At 45.9% G+C, this 18,547-nt stretch overlaps 1 protein-coding gene across 4 annotated transcripts in view; it reads left to right on the top strand.

Moving 5' to 3' along the window:
• The window catches only part of SLC35F4 (solute carrier family 35 member F4), a 647,823-nt gene that overhangs the window by 326,755 nt on the left and 302,521 nt on the right, over positions 1 to 18,547 (top strand). For 3 of the 4 annotated variants that reach the window (XM_069638081.1, XM_069638080.1, XM_069638082.1), the window contains exon 2: positions 18,330 to 18,518. The exons of the other annotated variant lie outside the window; for it this stretch is intronic. In XM_069638081.1, the coding sequence (XP_069494182.1) occupies positions 18,330 to 18,518 (189 nt within the window). The remainder of the gene's footprint in view (positions 1 to 18,329; positions 18,519 to 18,547) is intronic. 4 annotated transcript variants of the gene reach the window in all.

The following is an 18,547-nucleotide window of genomic DNA, read 5'->3' as shown; positions in this document are numbered from 1 at the left end:
CACATCTCTCAAACGTCTGGTGCCTGTCGGCAACACCTCTTCAACATCCGCAAGATATGCTCCTCTCTCACCATCCATGCTTCAAAACTCTTAATCTCTTCCCTTATTTTCTCCTGCCTCTTCTACTGCTCCTCTCTCCTCTTTGGACTCCCTGTCTCTCACCTGACTCCCATATAATCCATCTACCACTCCTCTATCCATACTTTTTGGCCCTCGAGATTCTATTTCTACCTTGGTTCCCTTCCTCTCTCAACTAAAATTTCAATTCCTCTGTCTTGTCTACAAATCTCTCCATGAACTCGCCCCATCTCTCTTCCCTCCTCACATTTTACTCTTTTTCCCGCCCTCTCCGCTCAGCTGATCGCTACCTACTCACTGTTCCCCCAGCCCCTTGTGCCTCCTCACGCTTCCGCTCCTTTCAACTCTTAGCCCCCCCCCTTCACTGGAACTCCCTTTCTACTCTTCCTTCCGCTCCTCTCTAAGAGCACTTCTTCTCCACTCCCCTCTAACTCTCCTTCCCTACCTCTCTCCCCCATATCCCCTGCCCCCCTCCCCCCTAGCCCAGCTGACATCACATCTGACATTGAAACCACCAAGAGGTGTCAGAGGTCACCATGCTCCCCCTTCCCTTCCCCTCCCTCCTTCCCCCTTCCTCCCCTCCCTCTGACCTCAAACAAGACATTGAAACCTTCCCTACCCACCTCCTCTCCCCTCCCACCCCCCCACATCCCCCCCACCTTTAAGTAAATTGTTCTCCATACTGCATCACTGGTTTGTTTCATGTTTGTAAATATGCTTCATCCGTTATTGTACCTTGTTGTTTTACTGTAAATCGCTTTGGATTAAAGCACTATATAAGCTCAATAAACATAAACATATTTAGGTTTAGGTGTTTGTCTTTTTATTCTGTTATTTTCGTAATACATGTCTTTTTGTCAATCTGCTTCTACTGTTCATAATATTTACACTATTATTTGTACTATACAAAAGATTTTTGACATTTGGAAGTAATACTTCAAACATTTTACTTGTACACACAGTTCTGCGGGTATTGCTGTAATTTGTGGGGATCATATTATACATATGTGTTGTTATGTTCTCCTGTCCCGTTAAATTAGAAGATGTGCTTTCAGTCATGCTTTCATTCAGGTTCAGGCTTGGGGTCAATTCAGTTAAGTTAAAGGGTGTATTTTCATTTAAATTCTAGTTCCCCATGTTCCCCCCTTATTTTAGATGGCCTGCCCAGATAAAACATGTTCCCCAATACGCTCCTAACAAAATCATGAGAAACGTAAACAGAATCGCTGTGAAATGGAGGCCACACTGATAATACACTCTAGTGCTACTGATCACATTTCTATTGCCAGGTAATGAACAATTTGATGTTGAAGTCTTCATTATTCCAACACCTGTAGTGGAAACAACAACGGGTAAACCAAAGTAATGGGGAATTAGGGGGATAGGGTAGATGAAGTAAATGTTGGAAGTAGGAAGGCGAGGAAGAGAGATAAAGATGTTTAATTTTAAGTAGCATATGCCTTTAACAGCAATGCATGTTTGCACAGCTTTTGTACATGCATTCATATGGTTATTATTAAGATAAATGAGATGAGGTAGACTTTTTGCGTTAATTTTCAGTAGCTGGTTCGAATCGGGTGGGGTCCTGCAAATGTCTGAGAGGTGTATCCAATATCGCAGCCCCTTCATTTTGACTGTGAGAGGGGTGAAAAACACAACCTCATAGGGCCCATGGAACCTGGAATTGTTCCATTTTCTCCCACAACTCCTGGCATACACCAGCTCCCCTAGCAACAATAGTTGGATGGGTGCTGGGTCAGCCGGTGGGGCTGTCATATTTTGTGCATCATCTGGGTGCGGTCGTGCCATTTGTCGTGACACGCACTTAATTGCACAGGTTAGGCGTGTCAAATATTGCTTGAATTCCTCTCCCAGAATTTTAGCAGCCCATGGGCATCAGATGCCCACCTCACAGGGGAGATGGGCGTTTGCATGTGTCTGCCAGTTACAATTTCATGGGGGGAAGAGGTGGTGGTCCTTGGTGGGCTGAGTGCGTAAATTGAACAGGGCAAGGGGTTGACAGTATATCCAGTTCTTTTTCAAAGTGGCACATAGTTTGGACAGCCTGCTTTTGAGAAGGCCATTGATCCGTTCTACAACCCCTTTGCTTGTGGGTGGTAAATCAAACACATATGGTGTTTGATACCCAATAGTGGTGTGATCTTTTTCAAGAGTTCATCGAAAAAATGGGTGCCATTGTCAGATCTCAGAACGTCACATACCACCGGGGGAAGACCTAACATACAAGGAGTTTTGCAGCACATTTGGGTCGGTTCATGAAACGGCCTCAACCCAACTCAAATATGGACACACCACTACAATAAGGTATCGCGCTCCATTGCATCTCTCCCCCAAATCCACATAGTCAATATGCAGCTTGCAGAATGGTCGGATGGGGCAGGGCAGGGTGCATCGCAATGTTCCGAGTGCCATCCCTGTACTAAACACATTGACAGGGGGTGCATTGAACGACCATCGTTGAGAGGTGTTCCTGGAGATTAGGTATAAACCAGTCTTCCTGAATGTCTGCTGCAATGTGTTGTTTGGAGCTGTGAGAAGGGTAGTGCAACTGCTTAAACGCTGTGCGTAATAATTCCATGGGCATTACTACTTTCCCAGTGCATTATTGCCTCCAGAGGAGGTCAGTTGGAGACTGTACACACCCACGTTTGAGCCACATTTTGTGCTCTTCGTGTGGGAGATAGTCAGCCTGCATGGGCACTGGGAGATATGCTGCAGCTTTTGCTGCCGCGTCGGCGGCTGCATTCCCCTTCGAGATTTTGTCAGCATTGTTGCTGTGTGCTGTGCATTTGCCGACCGCCACTACAGTTGGTTCTGCAAGGGCGGAAATTAATGTATTAAGCAGGGCAGCATGCTGCACCGGTGGGTCGTCTGCCCGCCCGAAGCCTCTCCTTCTCCAGCGTGAAAGACCTGCATGCACCGTAGTGGTGACGTACGCAGAGTCTGAATAAATGGTGGCATAACACCCATTAGACGCCCGAAGGGCCTCAAAAAGGGCTACGAGTTCTGCTGCTTAGGCTGAGTAATGTATGGGCAACCCTTTCATTACTACTGTCTCATAGTCGTACCACTGCTGCCCCAACATGTCTCTGTCCCGTGTCCTGGCCAATTGTGCTTTTTTGCATCAGTACTGCTGTCATGAGTGTGTCATTCGAGTGTGAGAACATGTAAAACTCCTGCGTGTAGTCTGGGGTGGCAAGGACAGGGGCTGTGGAAATCACTTCCATTAGATCATTGAAAATCTTATTCATAGCTGCGTTCCATTTTATCATACTGTAAACATTTCGCATGTCTTTTACTATGAGTGGCTTGGGAGTGGCACACACTTTTGCTGCCCTGTCAGGGATTATTCTGTTCCCATATGCAGAGATAAGTTGTCCCAGATAGATTACTTCCTGTTGGTAATACTGGAGTTTGGCTTTGTCTACCGTGTACTCCTTATGTGCTAACAGTTGTAATAGTGCAATGGAGTATCTGCGGCAGTTCTGTTCACTGTCACTGCATACCAATAAATCATCTACATATTGAATTATTCTGCTGGGCACCTGGATGTTGCCTAAGTCTTCGTGCAGCTTCCTATTGAATAGGCTGGGGCTTTCACAGTACCCTTGGGGCAAACGAGTGTGCTCATAGCGCCTTCCATCCGGGTTAAAGGATGTGAGGTACTGTGAGTCTGAGTGCAGGGGGACCGAGAAAAAGGTGTCCTTCAAGTCCACTACAATAAAATCGGTTGCTTCTTTGGGGATGCTCCACAAGATGGAGGCCAGGTTGGGGACAAGTGGAAATTCTTCCTGCACTGCGTCGTTGAGGGGGCGGAGATCCTGGATCATCCTCCAACTACCGCCTGATGCCTTTTAAATGGGGTTGTGGCTGTGTTGCAGTAAGATGGAGGGGACTATGATCCCTTGGTGCAGTAAGACCTGTATCGTCTCCCTGATCCCCTCCTCTGCCTCGCTCGACAATGGATATTGTTTCACCCGGGGTAACACTGCCCCAGCCTTTAAGGTGATTTTCACTGGGTTGCACTTCCTTCAACATCCTTACATCATGTGGGTTAGTTGTCCATAAATGTGAGGGAACCTGTTGTAAGTCTGCTTGGCCGAATGGGGGTGGTGTGACAACAGCCATGAAGGACTTTGAACCCTTCAGTACTGTACCATAATCTCACAGGGTATGCACATTTCAGGTATGATTTCCCTGTCATTGTTGCTGTCCTCAAAAAGTTCAGCATCTGTCAATTCTTTAAGGGCCACAGTAGGATTGATGCATAAGATGGTGCGCCACTGGCATCCGTGGGCATCAGTACCTAGAACTACAATTCTTTTGGGTGAGACTAGCAGGCCCTCTAGGTCCAGGGAGAGTATTATACCTGCAACCAACTCTGGGGACACCAAGGGGTGAAAAATGAAATCATTGGATACTCTCAGCAAACTCTAGTAATCTGTGGAACTGATATATGATATGATAGTTTATTTATATAACGCCAATACACAATTAACCTCATTACAAGTTTGCCGGTCCGGAAACAATGGTACCGGTAAGCTTGCCGGTACAGTTGTTTCCGGACCGGCAAACTACGAGTTCTGCGAGCGGGTGCATTTCAGTCCACCAGGTCTGACCTGGCATGCAGAACGGCATCCGCCCGCAGACCTTGATGGATGCACCGGCACCATTCATGAATGTGAATCAATGTGAATGTGAATGTGAAACCATCAGTCCTCCCCATTCCCATTGAGTCCAATGGGACTCAAATGGGAATGGGGACTAATATTTTCTAGCGCCTGGGAATGGGCAACTACTGGGTCCGCTGGGGTGTAATGCCCGAGTAAGTGCCCATTCCCGGGCACCGGAAAATTCATGACTCCGGCGGCAGCCGTGCCGGTATTTACCGACACGGATACCGCCAACTCCCTAATGACCCCCAATGTGTTTCAAAGCGCTTCACGGCAAGGGAGGGCACAATGAAAAATACAATGACATTCTTAAAGGCCATGAACAACAAGAATGTGAAATTAACTATCGTACTCAACCTGACGACATTTCAGATAGTGCAAGCATCTGCTGATTGCAGCACTGTAATGCTGTAAATGAACATGTCAGGGTTAACAGGAATGCCTCGTACCACTACATCACATGGCATGTATCACGAGCATTGCCCTCATTGAACACATGCCAGGTGTGGCGCAGACAATACTGCTATCTGTGAATGAGATTGGCATGTTCAGCTTGCTTAGAAGATCCCTACCGAGCAAGTTGACAGGAGAGCTCTCAGAGTATAAGAGGGGTGTCCTTACAACCTTCCCTCCCACTTTAACATCCAAGTCTTGTGTGTATGGAACTGTTAAAACAGCCCCAGAGAATCCCTGCGCGTTGAGAATCTTTCCTGATAGCGGGAAGTCACCTTCACTGATTCACGACTTCACGGCTCCTGAGCCCACCATAAAGATTAATTGTTTGTTCCCTATCTCTGCCCCCACCAACGGTTCCTCTTCTGGATTTAGGGTCATTGAGATGACTGGACACGCAAGTGCCCTCTGTGGGCTGTCTTAGTCAGGGTATGTGTCGGTCCCAGGAAATGAGAAAGGGTTCCCCCCACCACGGTAGCACCTTGGAATGGGGCCATTGTGCCATTAAGTGTGCTGCCGAAGGCATTCCTGTTATCGGCTTGCTGCATGCTGGGACGGGGTTGATAATGTTGGACTGTGTGCTGCGGGTGTTGCAGTTGGCAAGGGCCGGGAACCTGCGTGGGTAACTTTGTATAAGCTTTACGGAGCTCATAGGGTATCAAAGTCATTTTGGGAGATGGCCCTTGGGGATTCCCCTGGGATGGTGGGCCTTGGTTCTGCTGGTTGTAGTTGTATCCCATACCTTGTCTACTTTGGCATTCTCTGGAGAAGTTTCCCCACCTCCCGCATGTCCAGCACTGAAACGTTCCTCCTCCTCTTGGTCCCGGACTCCCAAACTCACCTCCCCGTGACCCTCGAAACCCACCAAGCCCTCGTTGCTGTCCTCCTTCCCACTGTGGCCCCGAAAATTGCTGGATGCCGCACAACTGTCCTTGTCCTCCTTCGGCCCACACAGCGGCTATTCTTACATTTGCCTCCCTCCTCTGTTTGTGTCATCGCTGGCCCTGCTGCCAACACAGCTACTTTCACGTACTTATTTTGGACCATTTCCTCAGCCTGTCGCCTCTGAATCGTTTCCTTCTGGTGCTCTTTTATCCTTCTACAGTGGTGAACTGTAATGCTTTGAATTTCGGGCCAAACTTTTGCTTCTTTCCCCGCTGTTTTGTTGAGTGCCTTCTGCACTTCTTTGTTTAAGCCCTGTTTTACTATAAAACAGAAGCGTGCAGTTGATTGGTCCCAAGCGTTGCCCGTTTCTGCCCTCCCCATCTCTTGGACCCTGAGAATAAACTGTGCAGTGTCTTCATCATCCCCATAGTACACTGCATGATGGATTGTAAATCTGGAGTGTCTGGGAATGCCTGCCACAATGCTTCCCACAGCCTAACCTTGTTGAATGAGGCTCCATCATGGCCATCATTGCTCAATGTTACTCCTGGGTATCCCGCTTTCACCCATAAATGTTCAGCTTGGTCCCGGACTGCGGCCACTGATAAGCTTTTAATATCTCCTATTGCTAAAGGTACCCCAGCTGTGTTCTTTTCAAAAGTGTATATCCACTTCCCCGCTCCCGCCGTGAGTGGTGGGAGTGCTTTAAGGAGGTTATTCTTGTCCATATGTCCCCAGGGTACATAGTGAGGCCTCCATGCTCCCTTGTGTATCAGTGGCATTTGCATTTTCATTTTGCCTTGTCCGCATTTAGTCACACTTCCCTTTTCCTTGCCAATGCCATCCTGGCAAACCTCTTCCTCAATCTTCCGTCCCACAAGCTTTCTAAAGTCGGTGTGCGCTGGGGTGGTTGCTCTTCGCCCCCTTCTTCATCATCCTTGGTATCATCAAATTCACTCCAGTCTTCTTCATCTCCTCTTCGTGACTCTACATTCTCATAGCCCAAGCTGTCTGTCTCTCCGTCACGCTCTGTGTGAACGGTTCTTATGGGTGTGCTGTCTATTCTGAATTAGAAGTCCCCCGCCTTCCACTCATCCCCCGCTGGTTGTACCGGTGCCTCCACAGGTGGCACTGCTGCATCTGCCTTGGTCACATCCATTGCTGCCCTTAACCTGGCTAACTCTGTGTCAATGCCAATGCTATTTCTAGGGCTCTTGCACTCCCCCCTCTGTGGGTCGTAACCTCTGAAGGTGAGACATACAGGGGGGGGGGGGTTGCTGGCTTCTTGCCCATTGATACCTACGTTAGATTAGTGAACCCTTATGCTGGCCGAGTTGCTAGCAGATATATTCCTTTTTTCCCTTCCATATTCTTTCCATTTCCCCCCTAGAGCTGTTTTTTCGCTGCTAGCATGTGTCTCATGTGTCTCCCCTTCCCCCGTTGGATCTTCTGTTTCTTCAAACATTTTCCAGAGGGTCAATACCTCCCTTCTATTCTGCAACGGTCTCCCCTTTATATTTTTCTGTCAGGACAGTAGACATGTGTTCGAACACACTTCTGTCAAGAGCCCTGGTCTGGCCAGGAGTGGGGCATCCCCCCCCCGTCTGGTTTCAGTCACCCACTGGTTGTGATACTACTTGTTCAAAACATATACAGTTCGATTTTTATCAACAATGCAACTTAATGTTGTCAATAAATATTCCAATATAAAGTCGTCCGTCCAATACCCCCACCCCTTTATTCCCTTTCAGAGCTTTATAACTACACCCACACCTCACACTCTGCTCACACGTCCACACACATCTCATACACGCCCTTCCTGGCACTCCTTCTTACACCATAAAATACACTAGTAAAACAAACTAAAATAACAAGCTAAAACAACAAACACTACCATTCCTGTGCTCTCTAATTATACGGAACTCCTATATTTATCCTTGTGTTTTTCCTGCACTGTTTTAAACAGGGCACGTGGCGCCACCTTCCTCCCTCAATCTGGGAGGTTCCCTCTCTTCCATTTTCCTTTTCCTCAATATTCTTAAAAACGTAATTAAAAACTAAAGAATCATCACACTCCACAACCATGCCACACTCTAAATTTCAATCATTTAGTGGTCACACTGCTCCATACATGCACCTCTCTAAATTTCAATCATTGAGTGTTCACACTGCTCCATACATGTGCCTCTACTTTGTTATCCCTTGCAGGCCACACTCACGTGCGCATGTCCACCTGAACTCCTCCGTTCATAGGGTTCCAACACCGGTCTGCACCTCTCCAAAGAGTAGGCAGGATTCTGCAAAGACGGCTCCCACAGGGCCAATCGGAGGTACACGTTTTGGGGCTGGACGCTGTAGGTGGGCGCGGCCCTTGGGGAGAGGCCGCCTGGATAGCCCCGCAGATACTGGGACGCTGGGATTACGTCAGCAGGGTCACCAAAAGAATGCAATCCTCTAGTGAAAAAGTCCAAGTGATTGCTTGCAAGGATAACAAGGTTTAATTGTACAGAATACAGAGGTATCAGCAAAGAACTTTGCTGCTCGAGAATGTTCTGGTCTAACAGAAACTGAAAATACAATGTAGCGTCATCAATGTACAGTAAAAACTAGCACCACTGATTAGCGAGACCATACACATGGGTCTGCTCCAATGGGGATGCCAGGCTACGATTGGTTTGTATTTCCGTCGTCTGTCAGTTTGCATGTGGGTCAGCTGGGCTCATCTCTCCGAGCAGTGAAGGTCAGGTTCCTCATAATTTACAATATCAGAACTGCTATGATACACTAAGCCATACTATATCACTGTGGCAGGCACATGACAGGCTCGGGAACTGGTGCCAGGGGGAAGGGAGGAAGAAATACAGTCACGCTGACTCACACACTCAGTGCTTTATTGATATTGCACCCCTCGCACCCAATGCCTCCATCCTCGTTTTTGTCTATTATTTATCCTTCCCTATACCTCGCACTACAAAGGATGTATTGATGTGGAGAGGTGAAATGGCCGTGCATGCTCAGATCTCTGATGGCCATTTGTTTTGTGGTTGTGGCTGGGGTCTGTGGATCGGGTCAGTGGTGTGGGCCATGGCTGGATAGGCTTGCTGGGGTTAGAGGTCTGCTGGATGTTTGGCTGTGATGAATGGGCATGGTGAGCAGCCTGGTGTTGTCTCACGGCCTTGCAGGGTGCATTCCTTCAAGTGATACTATGTAATTGCAACAGTGAAGGGAAAAGGGGAAGCTTCCATGAGAACTGGCCATGCGGGCTCATCCCATCTTAATGATCTGGGCCTAGTCGAGTTCAAGCGACCAAGAAAAACTATGCATCTACCACAAGTACAAAATGGTGTTCTTTTCATAACGCGCACTTAATCTATGCATCTATCGTTTCTTCTATACCATGTCTGTGCCCAGTTTCATGGCACAGTCCCCTCCTCGCTCATTGCACAGCTTCGTATGGGATTCGCCTGGGATTCGCCTCACTTTAAAGCGCCTGGTGGGGTGGGATAGACTCATTTCCACCCCAACCCCTGGCATCCCCTATGTAGCAGGCCGCCTATGTATAGTGTCTCACCAACCAGCTATGTGGATATGTAACCTCAAATGCATACGGAGGATAGCACAGGGGCAACGTGCTGGTCTTGGAAGCAAGACCACGCAGAGCAACAGAGGTTTGAATCCCGTATCCGCGCTTAGAAACCGAATTCAGGTATTAAGTATGTTATAAAAAAACAATGAAAGTACATAAATACCTATGTGATTTATGTCAGTTGTGACGCCTTTTATCTTTAAAAACTGGTGTTTATGCTCATTTTGCTGGAGCGCTCCGTGGCAGCAGAGTTCTTTGCTATCGCATACTTGTTTGTATGAGAATAAACCTTATTCTCTTTGCAAGAGGTGTGCTGGGATTCTTCCCTAGAGGGTTGTATTTTTTCTGGTGTGAGCATTGAGGAGCTTCTCTACAGGGTTCATCAAACTGACTTTGTTTAAACACAGTAGATTTTGAGCATTGTTTTTGCACGGTTTCAACAGAATCACCATTATCGTGCTTTAAACACTTTAAATCTCATTCAAATGGATTTTGTCGTCCAGCGTATTCCTCATTTTAGATGTATTCACCCAGCTTTAGCTTCTTCGGAAATGTTTTCTCGGCAGAGTGCGCCATGCAACAATGTCGTCGAGTCTAAGTCCCTTGAAGGCCTCCGTTGAGGGTGACGTCATCAGGTATACAAGAAGCATGCGCGGCGCCCGTTGAGCTCAGTTCTGTTTTTCCGCAGTACGTGTTGCTTCGGAGACTCAGCGTGCCTCGATAGTTCTGTGACGCAGTTATTGTGAAGTAAATATTCAAGATGTCCTCGTAGTCGACCCCGACTACCCTGCATTCGGGGTTCAATTCGGGGTAAATTCTGCAGTTCCAAAATGTCCATCATGGATCCGCACCAAGAATGTCTGTGGTGCCTCGGGCAAGGCCACGGCATGGAGGCCTGTACGAAGTGTCAGGCAATGACGGGAAAGGCCTTGCGAGAGAGGAAGGGAAAACTACAGGTAGGTCGAAAACCCGACCGAAAAGCCTCAAACGTCGAGTTGAGATCCCATGAGAGGAAAATCTCCTCGACGCGAAAGGCAAAAGCATTGGTCAATGTCCCGAAGTGGTTCATACCATTCTTCTTCTTCGACGAAAAAGTCCAAAAAAAATCACCACCGGTCCCCTTCCACCTCGTCTTCGGACGAATCCCCCAAGAGAATGAAATGCCCCACAAAATATTCTTCCTCCGAAGAATGGGAAGCATTTAGAATTAAAATGATGGAGGTTTTTGAAAAGGCTAAGCCTCGGTCCGTGCCTTCCTCGGAAGCTGACCGGGAGCGTTACCGTTCTGACACTAGCGCGCCCTCGAGCCGGGTGATCGAAGGAGAAAAGATCGGGAGCCCTCCAGGACCCCGAGTGAAAAAGATTGCTCGAGTCGACTGGTCAAGGTCACCCTCGCCAAACCCGGACTCGACACACCTCAAAGGGCGAGCCTTTGAAGAGCGCCTCAACGCCCTCTAAGTCAGCTCTGTCGAAGCCCTCAGCGCCAAATGTTTCAAAGGCTCCAATTCAGCCAGAAACTGTCAAAATAGCAGCAAAAGAAAAAGCTGCAAAGACTGTAAAGCCTTCATTCTCTACTGCAACACCTCCTACAGAAAAAAAATGTATAAACCTCTACCAAGGAAAGAATATTTTAAATCCTTAACTTCAATTTTTGAAGAACAAGAGAGGTTTGAGGAGGAGGGAGAGGTTCCTTTTGGACTAGAGTATGTCACCCCTAATGTCACAGAATGTCTGATTTCTGAGGAAAGCAGAATGAGGGATGTGGTGGAAACCTTGCATAATGCAAGTGGAATTAACGCTTCACCTGAGACAGATTTTGGCAAGCCAGAACCAGGGGAACATGCCAGTCCCTCGTACAGGCAGCTGATGACAAAGGTGGTCAATTATTTAGGATGGGCTAAACCACCAACTCAGTTCATCCAGGATGATCTGACTGATATATTGGATGATGGCCCCACCGAAGATCCGATTTTACCCTTCCATGTAGCCTTCCAAAATAGAGTGGCCAAAAATTGGGAGACCCCGGACTCAATTCCTCCTGTGAATAAGTCCCTCACTTCAAAAAACCGCACTTCCAGTAGCGACCCCCTCTATCTGTCCGAACACCCTATTCCTGAGAGTCTGGTGGTCCAGGCAGCCACAGCTTCAACTAAGGTGGCGTAACCTTCCATCCCTCCGGATAGGGACGACAAGCGTGTGGATGGTTGGGCATGCAAAGTATTTTCAGCTGGGAGTATGGCATTAAAATCGGCCAACATGTGCCTTAGCAACATTTTTGTACACTCTGTGGGAGTGCATTGCAATGTCGGCAGAGCACATACCAGAAGGGCAAGAAAGGGAAGGATTCCTAGCCATCGTTAGAGATGGAAAGGAGGCCAGACGTGCAAAACCGTCTTTTGAACATGCCCTTTGACGGGTCTCACCTTTTTGGCAACAAGGCTGACGAGAGCCTTTAGAGGTTGCAGACCTCAAAAGCGGCTGCCAAATCTTTAGGAGCTGCTATTATGCAATCTCAGCCTTTTCGTGCATCAGGACAATCTTGGAGGGGACGATCATATTGTTACTACTCCTCATATGGAAAGGCGAGGAATGGCCAGTCAGAGGCCAGAGAAAAGCCACTCGTGGTGGACGAGGAAAATGTGCAATGCCTGCCCCAACCTCTTTACCATCAGCAGCCGCAGCAACCGCCACAAAACCACTTTGAGGACTTGCATCACAAGACACCTGTGGGAGGCAGGCTGTCCCAGCATCTGCAAGAATGGCGAGCCATTACTTCAGATGTTTGGGCTCTAGAAATAATAGCCCAAGGTTACTGCCTCCCTTTTCTAACACAACCTCAAAGCAATCCACCAGGGAGACACTCTTTGAAGTTTCCAGACCCGCTCCTACAGCAGGAAGTCTTAACCCTGTTGGAGAGAGGTGCTATAGAACCAGTACCTGTAGCGGAGAAGAACAAGGGATGGTACTCCCCATATTTTTTGATTCCCAAAAAGGACGGAGGACTGAGACCCATCTTGGATTTAAGAGGCTTAAACAAGCTCCTCAGGAAGGACAAGTTCAAGATGGTCACTCTTTCTCAGATCGATTAGGCCCTTCAACTTCAGGATTGGTTGGTGTCATTGGACCTCCAGGATGCTTATTTTTATGTGCCAATCCATCTCAAGAACAGAAAATACCAGAGGTTCATAGTTGGCGACTCGCACTATCAGTTTTGAGTCCTACCATTCGGGTTCACCTCCGCCTCGAGGGTCTTCACCTAGTTGATGGTAGTGGTGGCAGCGCACCTCAGGAGAGGGGGGATTCACGTCTACCCCTACCTGGACGATTGGTTGATTAGGGCACGTTCTGCAGAGCAAGCCCTGAATCATCTGAAAGTCACCTGCCACTTCCTCCACAGTTTGGGCTTCTCCCTCAATTTCAAGAAGTCACAAATGACACCTTCCCAACAGCTCTAGTACATAGGGGCTGTATTAGACACACATCCTTGGGAAAGAGCTTGCCTCCCAAGTCGAGGGCTCAAGACATTCTTCAGATGGTTTCCAAATTCCAAAATGCCCAAAATCTCCAGGCCTACGACTTCTTAAGGTTGCTAGGCCTCGTGGCATCCTGCATTTTCCTAGTGCCAGAAGCACGCCTGAGGATGAGATCCCTTCAATTGGCTTTAAAGACTCAATGGTCCCAGTTCTCAGGACAAATGACGGATCTCCTTCAGATTCCGAACAAGGTTCGGCAGGATCTTCTGTGGTGGACTTGCACAGAGAACATCCTAAAAGGAGAACATTTTTGGCAACCATGGCCGGAGATTACAGTAGTGACGGACGCCTCACTCATCGGGTGGGGAGCTCATGCCAACGATCTGACAATCAGCAGTCGTTGTTCTCCATCGGAGTCCAAACTACACGTCGACCTTTTGAAGCTGAGAGCAATCAGACTAGCGCAGAAGGCTTTTCTGCCATCTGTCAAGGGAAAAAATGTCCTGATAATGACGGACAACACAGTGGCCATGCGTTACCTAAACAAAAGAGGAGGTGTAGGGTCACTACCTCTGTGCAGAGAGGCAATGCGGCTCTGGTATTGGGAAATTCAAGAAGAAATCTCATCTAGCCTGGGAGGAGAATATGACGGCGGAAATCTCTGAGCGGGCAGAGTACGGTGTCCCATGAGTGGGAACTGGCTCAGGAAGTCCTTCAAGAGATCTTCACCCTTTGGGGAACCCCTCAAGTAGACTTGTTTGCGACCGGAATCAACCAGAAGTGCGAAAAGTATTGCTCAAGGGAATTTCCCCTGAGAGGAGCCCTAAAGGACGCGTTCGTGGTGAGTGGAACTTCCCACTGCTTTACGCATTCCCTCCGATTCCTGTCATTCCTCAAGTCATCTGGATATTGAGACGGTTCATAAACCGAATGATCCTAATTGCCCCGGATTGGGCCAGGAGAACTTGGTACCCGGACCTTCTAGACATGTCCATCTGCCCTCCATTACATCTTCCTCAGAGAGAGGACCTTCTCTCACAAATGGAGGGCTAGGTTCTCCATCCAGAGGTCAGAACTCTCAACCTTCAAGCTTGGTATCTGAAAGGCTGAGATACAAGGATTGGGACCTTCCAGATGACACCATGGAGGTGTTGCTTTTGGCAAGCAGGACAGCAACAAAATCTCTGTACTGTTGCTGCTGGAAGAAGTTTTGCAACTGGTGCAGGGAAAATAATGTTTATCCTTTTCTGTGTTATATCCCAGAAGTGTTGTCTTTCCTCTTGTCCCTGGCAAATAGAAGCCTCAATGTTGGGACCATTAAAGATTATCTTGCAGCGCTTTCCATTTTCAAGCACTCTTCGGAAGAATTTTCCTACTTTAAAATTCCTTTGATAATACAATTCTTAAAGGAACTCACCAATGTGTTCACTCCTTCTTCTTTCCAAGTCCCAGTTTGGGACCTTAATCTGGTTCTTAAATTTTTTCATGTGTGCCCCTTTTGAACCCTTGCACACTTGTCCATTAAAATTACTAAAGTTGGAAAACATTTTCTTGGTTGATTGAACATCTGCGCGAAGAGTGAGCAAATTGTAGGCACTGTCTTCTGGGCAACCCTATACTGTGTTCCACAGAAAAAAGTTGTGTCTGATTTCCATTTAAATCAGAACATTATTCTGCCAGCGTTCTATCCTCCACGTCATCCTAGTAAGGAGGAGGAAAGATTGCACAGGTTGGACCCGAGAAGAGCTCTAAGCTTTTACATTTCTAGGCTCTCCAAGTTTAGAGTGGATAATCAACTTTTCATTGGGAACGCCGGAAGGAAATTGGGTCAATCGGTGTCAAAACAAACACTATCACGTTGGATGGTGCTTTGCATTTCAGAATGCTACAGATTGGCGGGCAAAGATCCACCAGAAGGCTTGAGGGCCCATTCTACCAGAGGCATAGCCTCTTTGACAGTCCTTCAAAGAGGTGTTCCATTAAAATCTATTTGTGAAGCAGCAACTTGGTAATCACTGCACACTTTTTCTAAATTCTATAATCTGGATGCTTCCCACTCTAAAGCGCTTGCTTTTGGAAAAGCAGTGTTATATTCGGCTGTATAACATTAAAAATCTACTCCCTCCTCCAGAGAGCTTTTTACACTGCTTTGGGAGTCTATCTAAGATGAGGAATACGTTGGAGGACACAATCCATTCGAAGAACAAGTTACTTACTAACTAGTAACGTTCTTTCGGCTGCATGTTCCTCCAACGTATTCCTCTTTGCCCTCCCATCCTACCCCTCTGTAGATTTTTCGGTGTTATTACCACTTCAACTCTCGCAAGGCTGACACCTGGCTACCTACACTATCTATACAGCAGAGTAAGAGGGGAAAAACAGAACTGAGGCCAATGGGTGCTGCGCATGCTACTTGTATACCCGATGACGTCACCCTCGACGGAGGCCTATGAGGGACTTCGACTCAACGACATCGACGCACGGCGCCCTCTGCCGAGAAAACATTTCCAAAGCAGCTAAATCTGGGCGAATACATCTAAGATGAGGAATACGTTGGAAGAACATATAGTTGAAAGAACGCACCAGTTGGTAAGTAACTTGTTCTTCTCTTCCGTTTTTCCCTTAAAGATTAATAATGAAGTCACCTTTTTTTATCTGTGTGTTAGATTTCCTTACATTTTGATAGAGTAATGTATATGTACTTTTTGTGTGTAAATAATATTTGTGTAGCACTATTAAGGCATATAACTGTTCATATTTTCTGTATGTATATTTGAATGTATTTGTGTCATGAAAGAACATATGGCACACAAGTATTTATGCACATACAGCCTGATTTACAAACGTGTTTTTCATTGGGAAAATCCCATTGGTAAATGTTTTGGAAATCAAACCTATCCATAGAAAAAAAAATATTTAGCTTTTATATCGTGCTTCATGCCGGAGACCGGTGCCTAATCGTGGGACCGGGAATCAAACTCATAACACTCTGTGTTGCCTGGCTTCCAAAACAAACGTGTTTCCCCTGAGCTATCCTCATGATATTTTGGCTTATAGTGTGATATCATTAAATACTGAGATTTATTTAACTATATTCACTTAGAAGTATTTATTATGCAATACACATCATTCAAAACAAAATATATAAACAATTGCAAATGCTTTGCTGCTTGTCCTGTCTCTAGAATAGAATTGTCGAGCCATTTATCATGAATGTTGAACCTAGCCATATATACGTTTGTTTTTGTACATATGGTCTTCAAGACTCAAAATTAAGATGCGATGGGTAGGAGCTACAACCAGCTCCTGCGGGACAGGGATCAACCAGTAATCAGGAACTACCTCTTGGGGACAAGGAGCTTGCATGTAGAATGGCACAAATCTAACTTTCACATGAGATGCAAGCAATTACATATGGTCTACCTTTTATAAACTATTTGCTCTAAATTGCTTCTAGATGTATAGTTATGTTCATTCACTAACACTCACTGTTAACGTCACATAGGTTAAGTTTGCATGGTGCTAATTGGCTGGGGAGCCAATAGCAACACATTGCAGCTGTTGGTATCAAGCTGACAGGCACTTTTGGGCTAGAAGCAAAAACTAAAAACAACTCTTAGCAACTTCAAGCACTGGTGTAGTTTGTAAGACAAATCCAGCCAATCACGCAACACATGGACTTGCCTCCCACAACGTCTATAAATATTTACAAGAATAGATATGAAGTAGCATTTGTCAGCTCATGCAGTGTTATTTATCATATCATGTACTAACCCAGGAATGAGGACATGCATACTGAGTAAACTTTTCAGTATTCATGTACAGAAAAGCTTAAACAACATGCCATCCATTATGTCAGAGGATTCTGAGAATGTATTTTTTCAGCAACCTTAGGGCGTTCCTTATTGATGATATGAATTGTGACGCAGCCTGGTAATTACCACAGAATTTCTCTGCTAGCCAATGCACTTCTTTTCTGCTGCAATCGCCATTTATAAAGAGGAATCACTTCTGCTTGCTTTGTTTGGCACTTTTGGGTTTGTTAGATGCACTGTTCACTATGAGTGAAAATAGATTTACCTTAGTGATATTTATGGTGTTTACCCCGGGTACACCCAAGTCTGTCCATATAAGTGTAGGTCATACTGTTTTTGCATGTTTGTTTTCCATTTAATGACTTGTGAAACACCAAGCAATCATTTATATGTGTTAGACCAATTACTGTGTTCTCATTTCCATATGTTTTAAAAGCATTTACCGACATGCAAACAGTGATTAAAGCAAACCATCTCATAAGTCCTTCTTTGCCTTTATCTGGTACTAGTTTAGTATCAAGGTTGCATAGCTAAGAGTGGGGATTAACTCATTATGGGTTGAGTCAGACCACCTTTAATCTTAATAGCATTAAAGGGTTCACATTATCACATAGTACTCCAGTATTCACCTATTACAATCTATTTAATCAATCATTTTACCCAAGAACATGTTTTTGATACAGGATCAGAATTCACTGCAGATAAGTTTTAATTCACTTCTTGATATCAGAATTTTTACCTGGTTTCTGTAAATATTACTTTAAAACCTAGTTCTCTGACACGAATATATTTCTGAATTCACCAGTGTAACTACACATTGGTCTGTTACTTTTACAAACAAAATGATAGCAGGCGTAGTTAGAAATTCAAATGGTTATCAACAGAACCAGATTATTTCTATGGATCATTTACAGCCTTCATAAAAATGTTCTTATAGTAGACTATCCAGTAAGTCATCCTCCACCAGTAGCATTCCAAATATTCCCACCCAATGAATTGAGTTGTCCACCAGAAATCTTCCCTTCCTTAGACTGTCATTAGGAAAAGAACTAGAAAAAGATTTCAGACCAATTAACCCCCATGCTTCTAAAAGTTGTGCATGATTGTTTCCAAATTAAATAGAGATAAGAATGTCACTTCTTCTGTTCTGTGCAGGGACAACGAAGAGGATTTAGAGTTGATACTTCAATTTTACGTTTTGAGTGTCTTTTATTGTGCAGTATGTACACCATCCACAACATCCTCTTCATATAATTTGCATGTATTTTTCTGTCAGGATGTTTGAGATCCCGAGCATGGTTTGTTAAAGACAGCATACATCTCATAAAAAACTCTTTCTTCTCAGATGCCTCACAACCCTCTGTGTCCCGATGCCAGCCTGGAGTCAGCTGTGCTAGTATTCGTAATGGTACCATTAAGAAGTCATCTTCTTTATCTGCAGTTGAAGATTCTTCTGTCACTATGCTTGAACTTCGAAGTCGAGGCCCCACTGGAGTGTTTGAACACAGACGAGTCGAGAGGCAGAGCAGTTCAGGTAGGCATAGCATGAATGGCTGAATGGAA

This window comes from Ambystoma mexicanum, chromosome 14, assembly GCF_040938575.1.
Source record: "Ambystoma mexicanum isolate Mex_15411 chromosome 14, UKY_AmexF1_1, whole genome shotgun sequence".
Taxonomy (NCBI): Eukaryota; Metazoa; Chordata; class Amphibia; order Caudata; family Ambystomatidae; genus Ambystoma; species Ambystoma mexicanum.
This window is presented reverse-complemented; position numbering and strand designations above follow the sequence as displayed.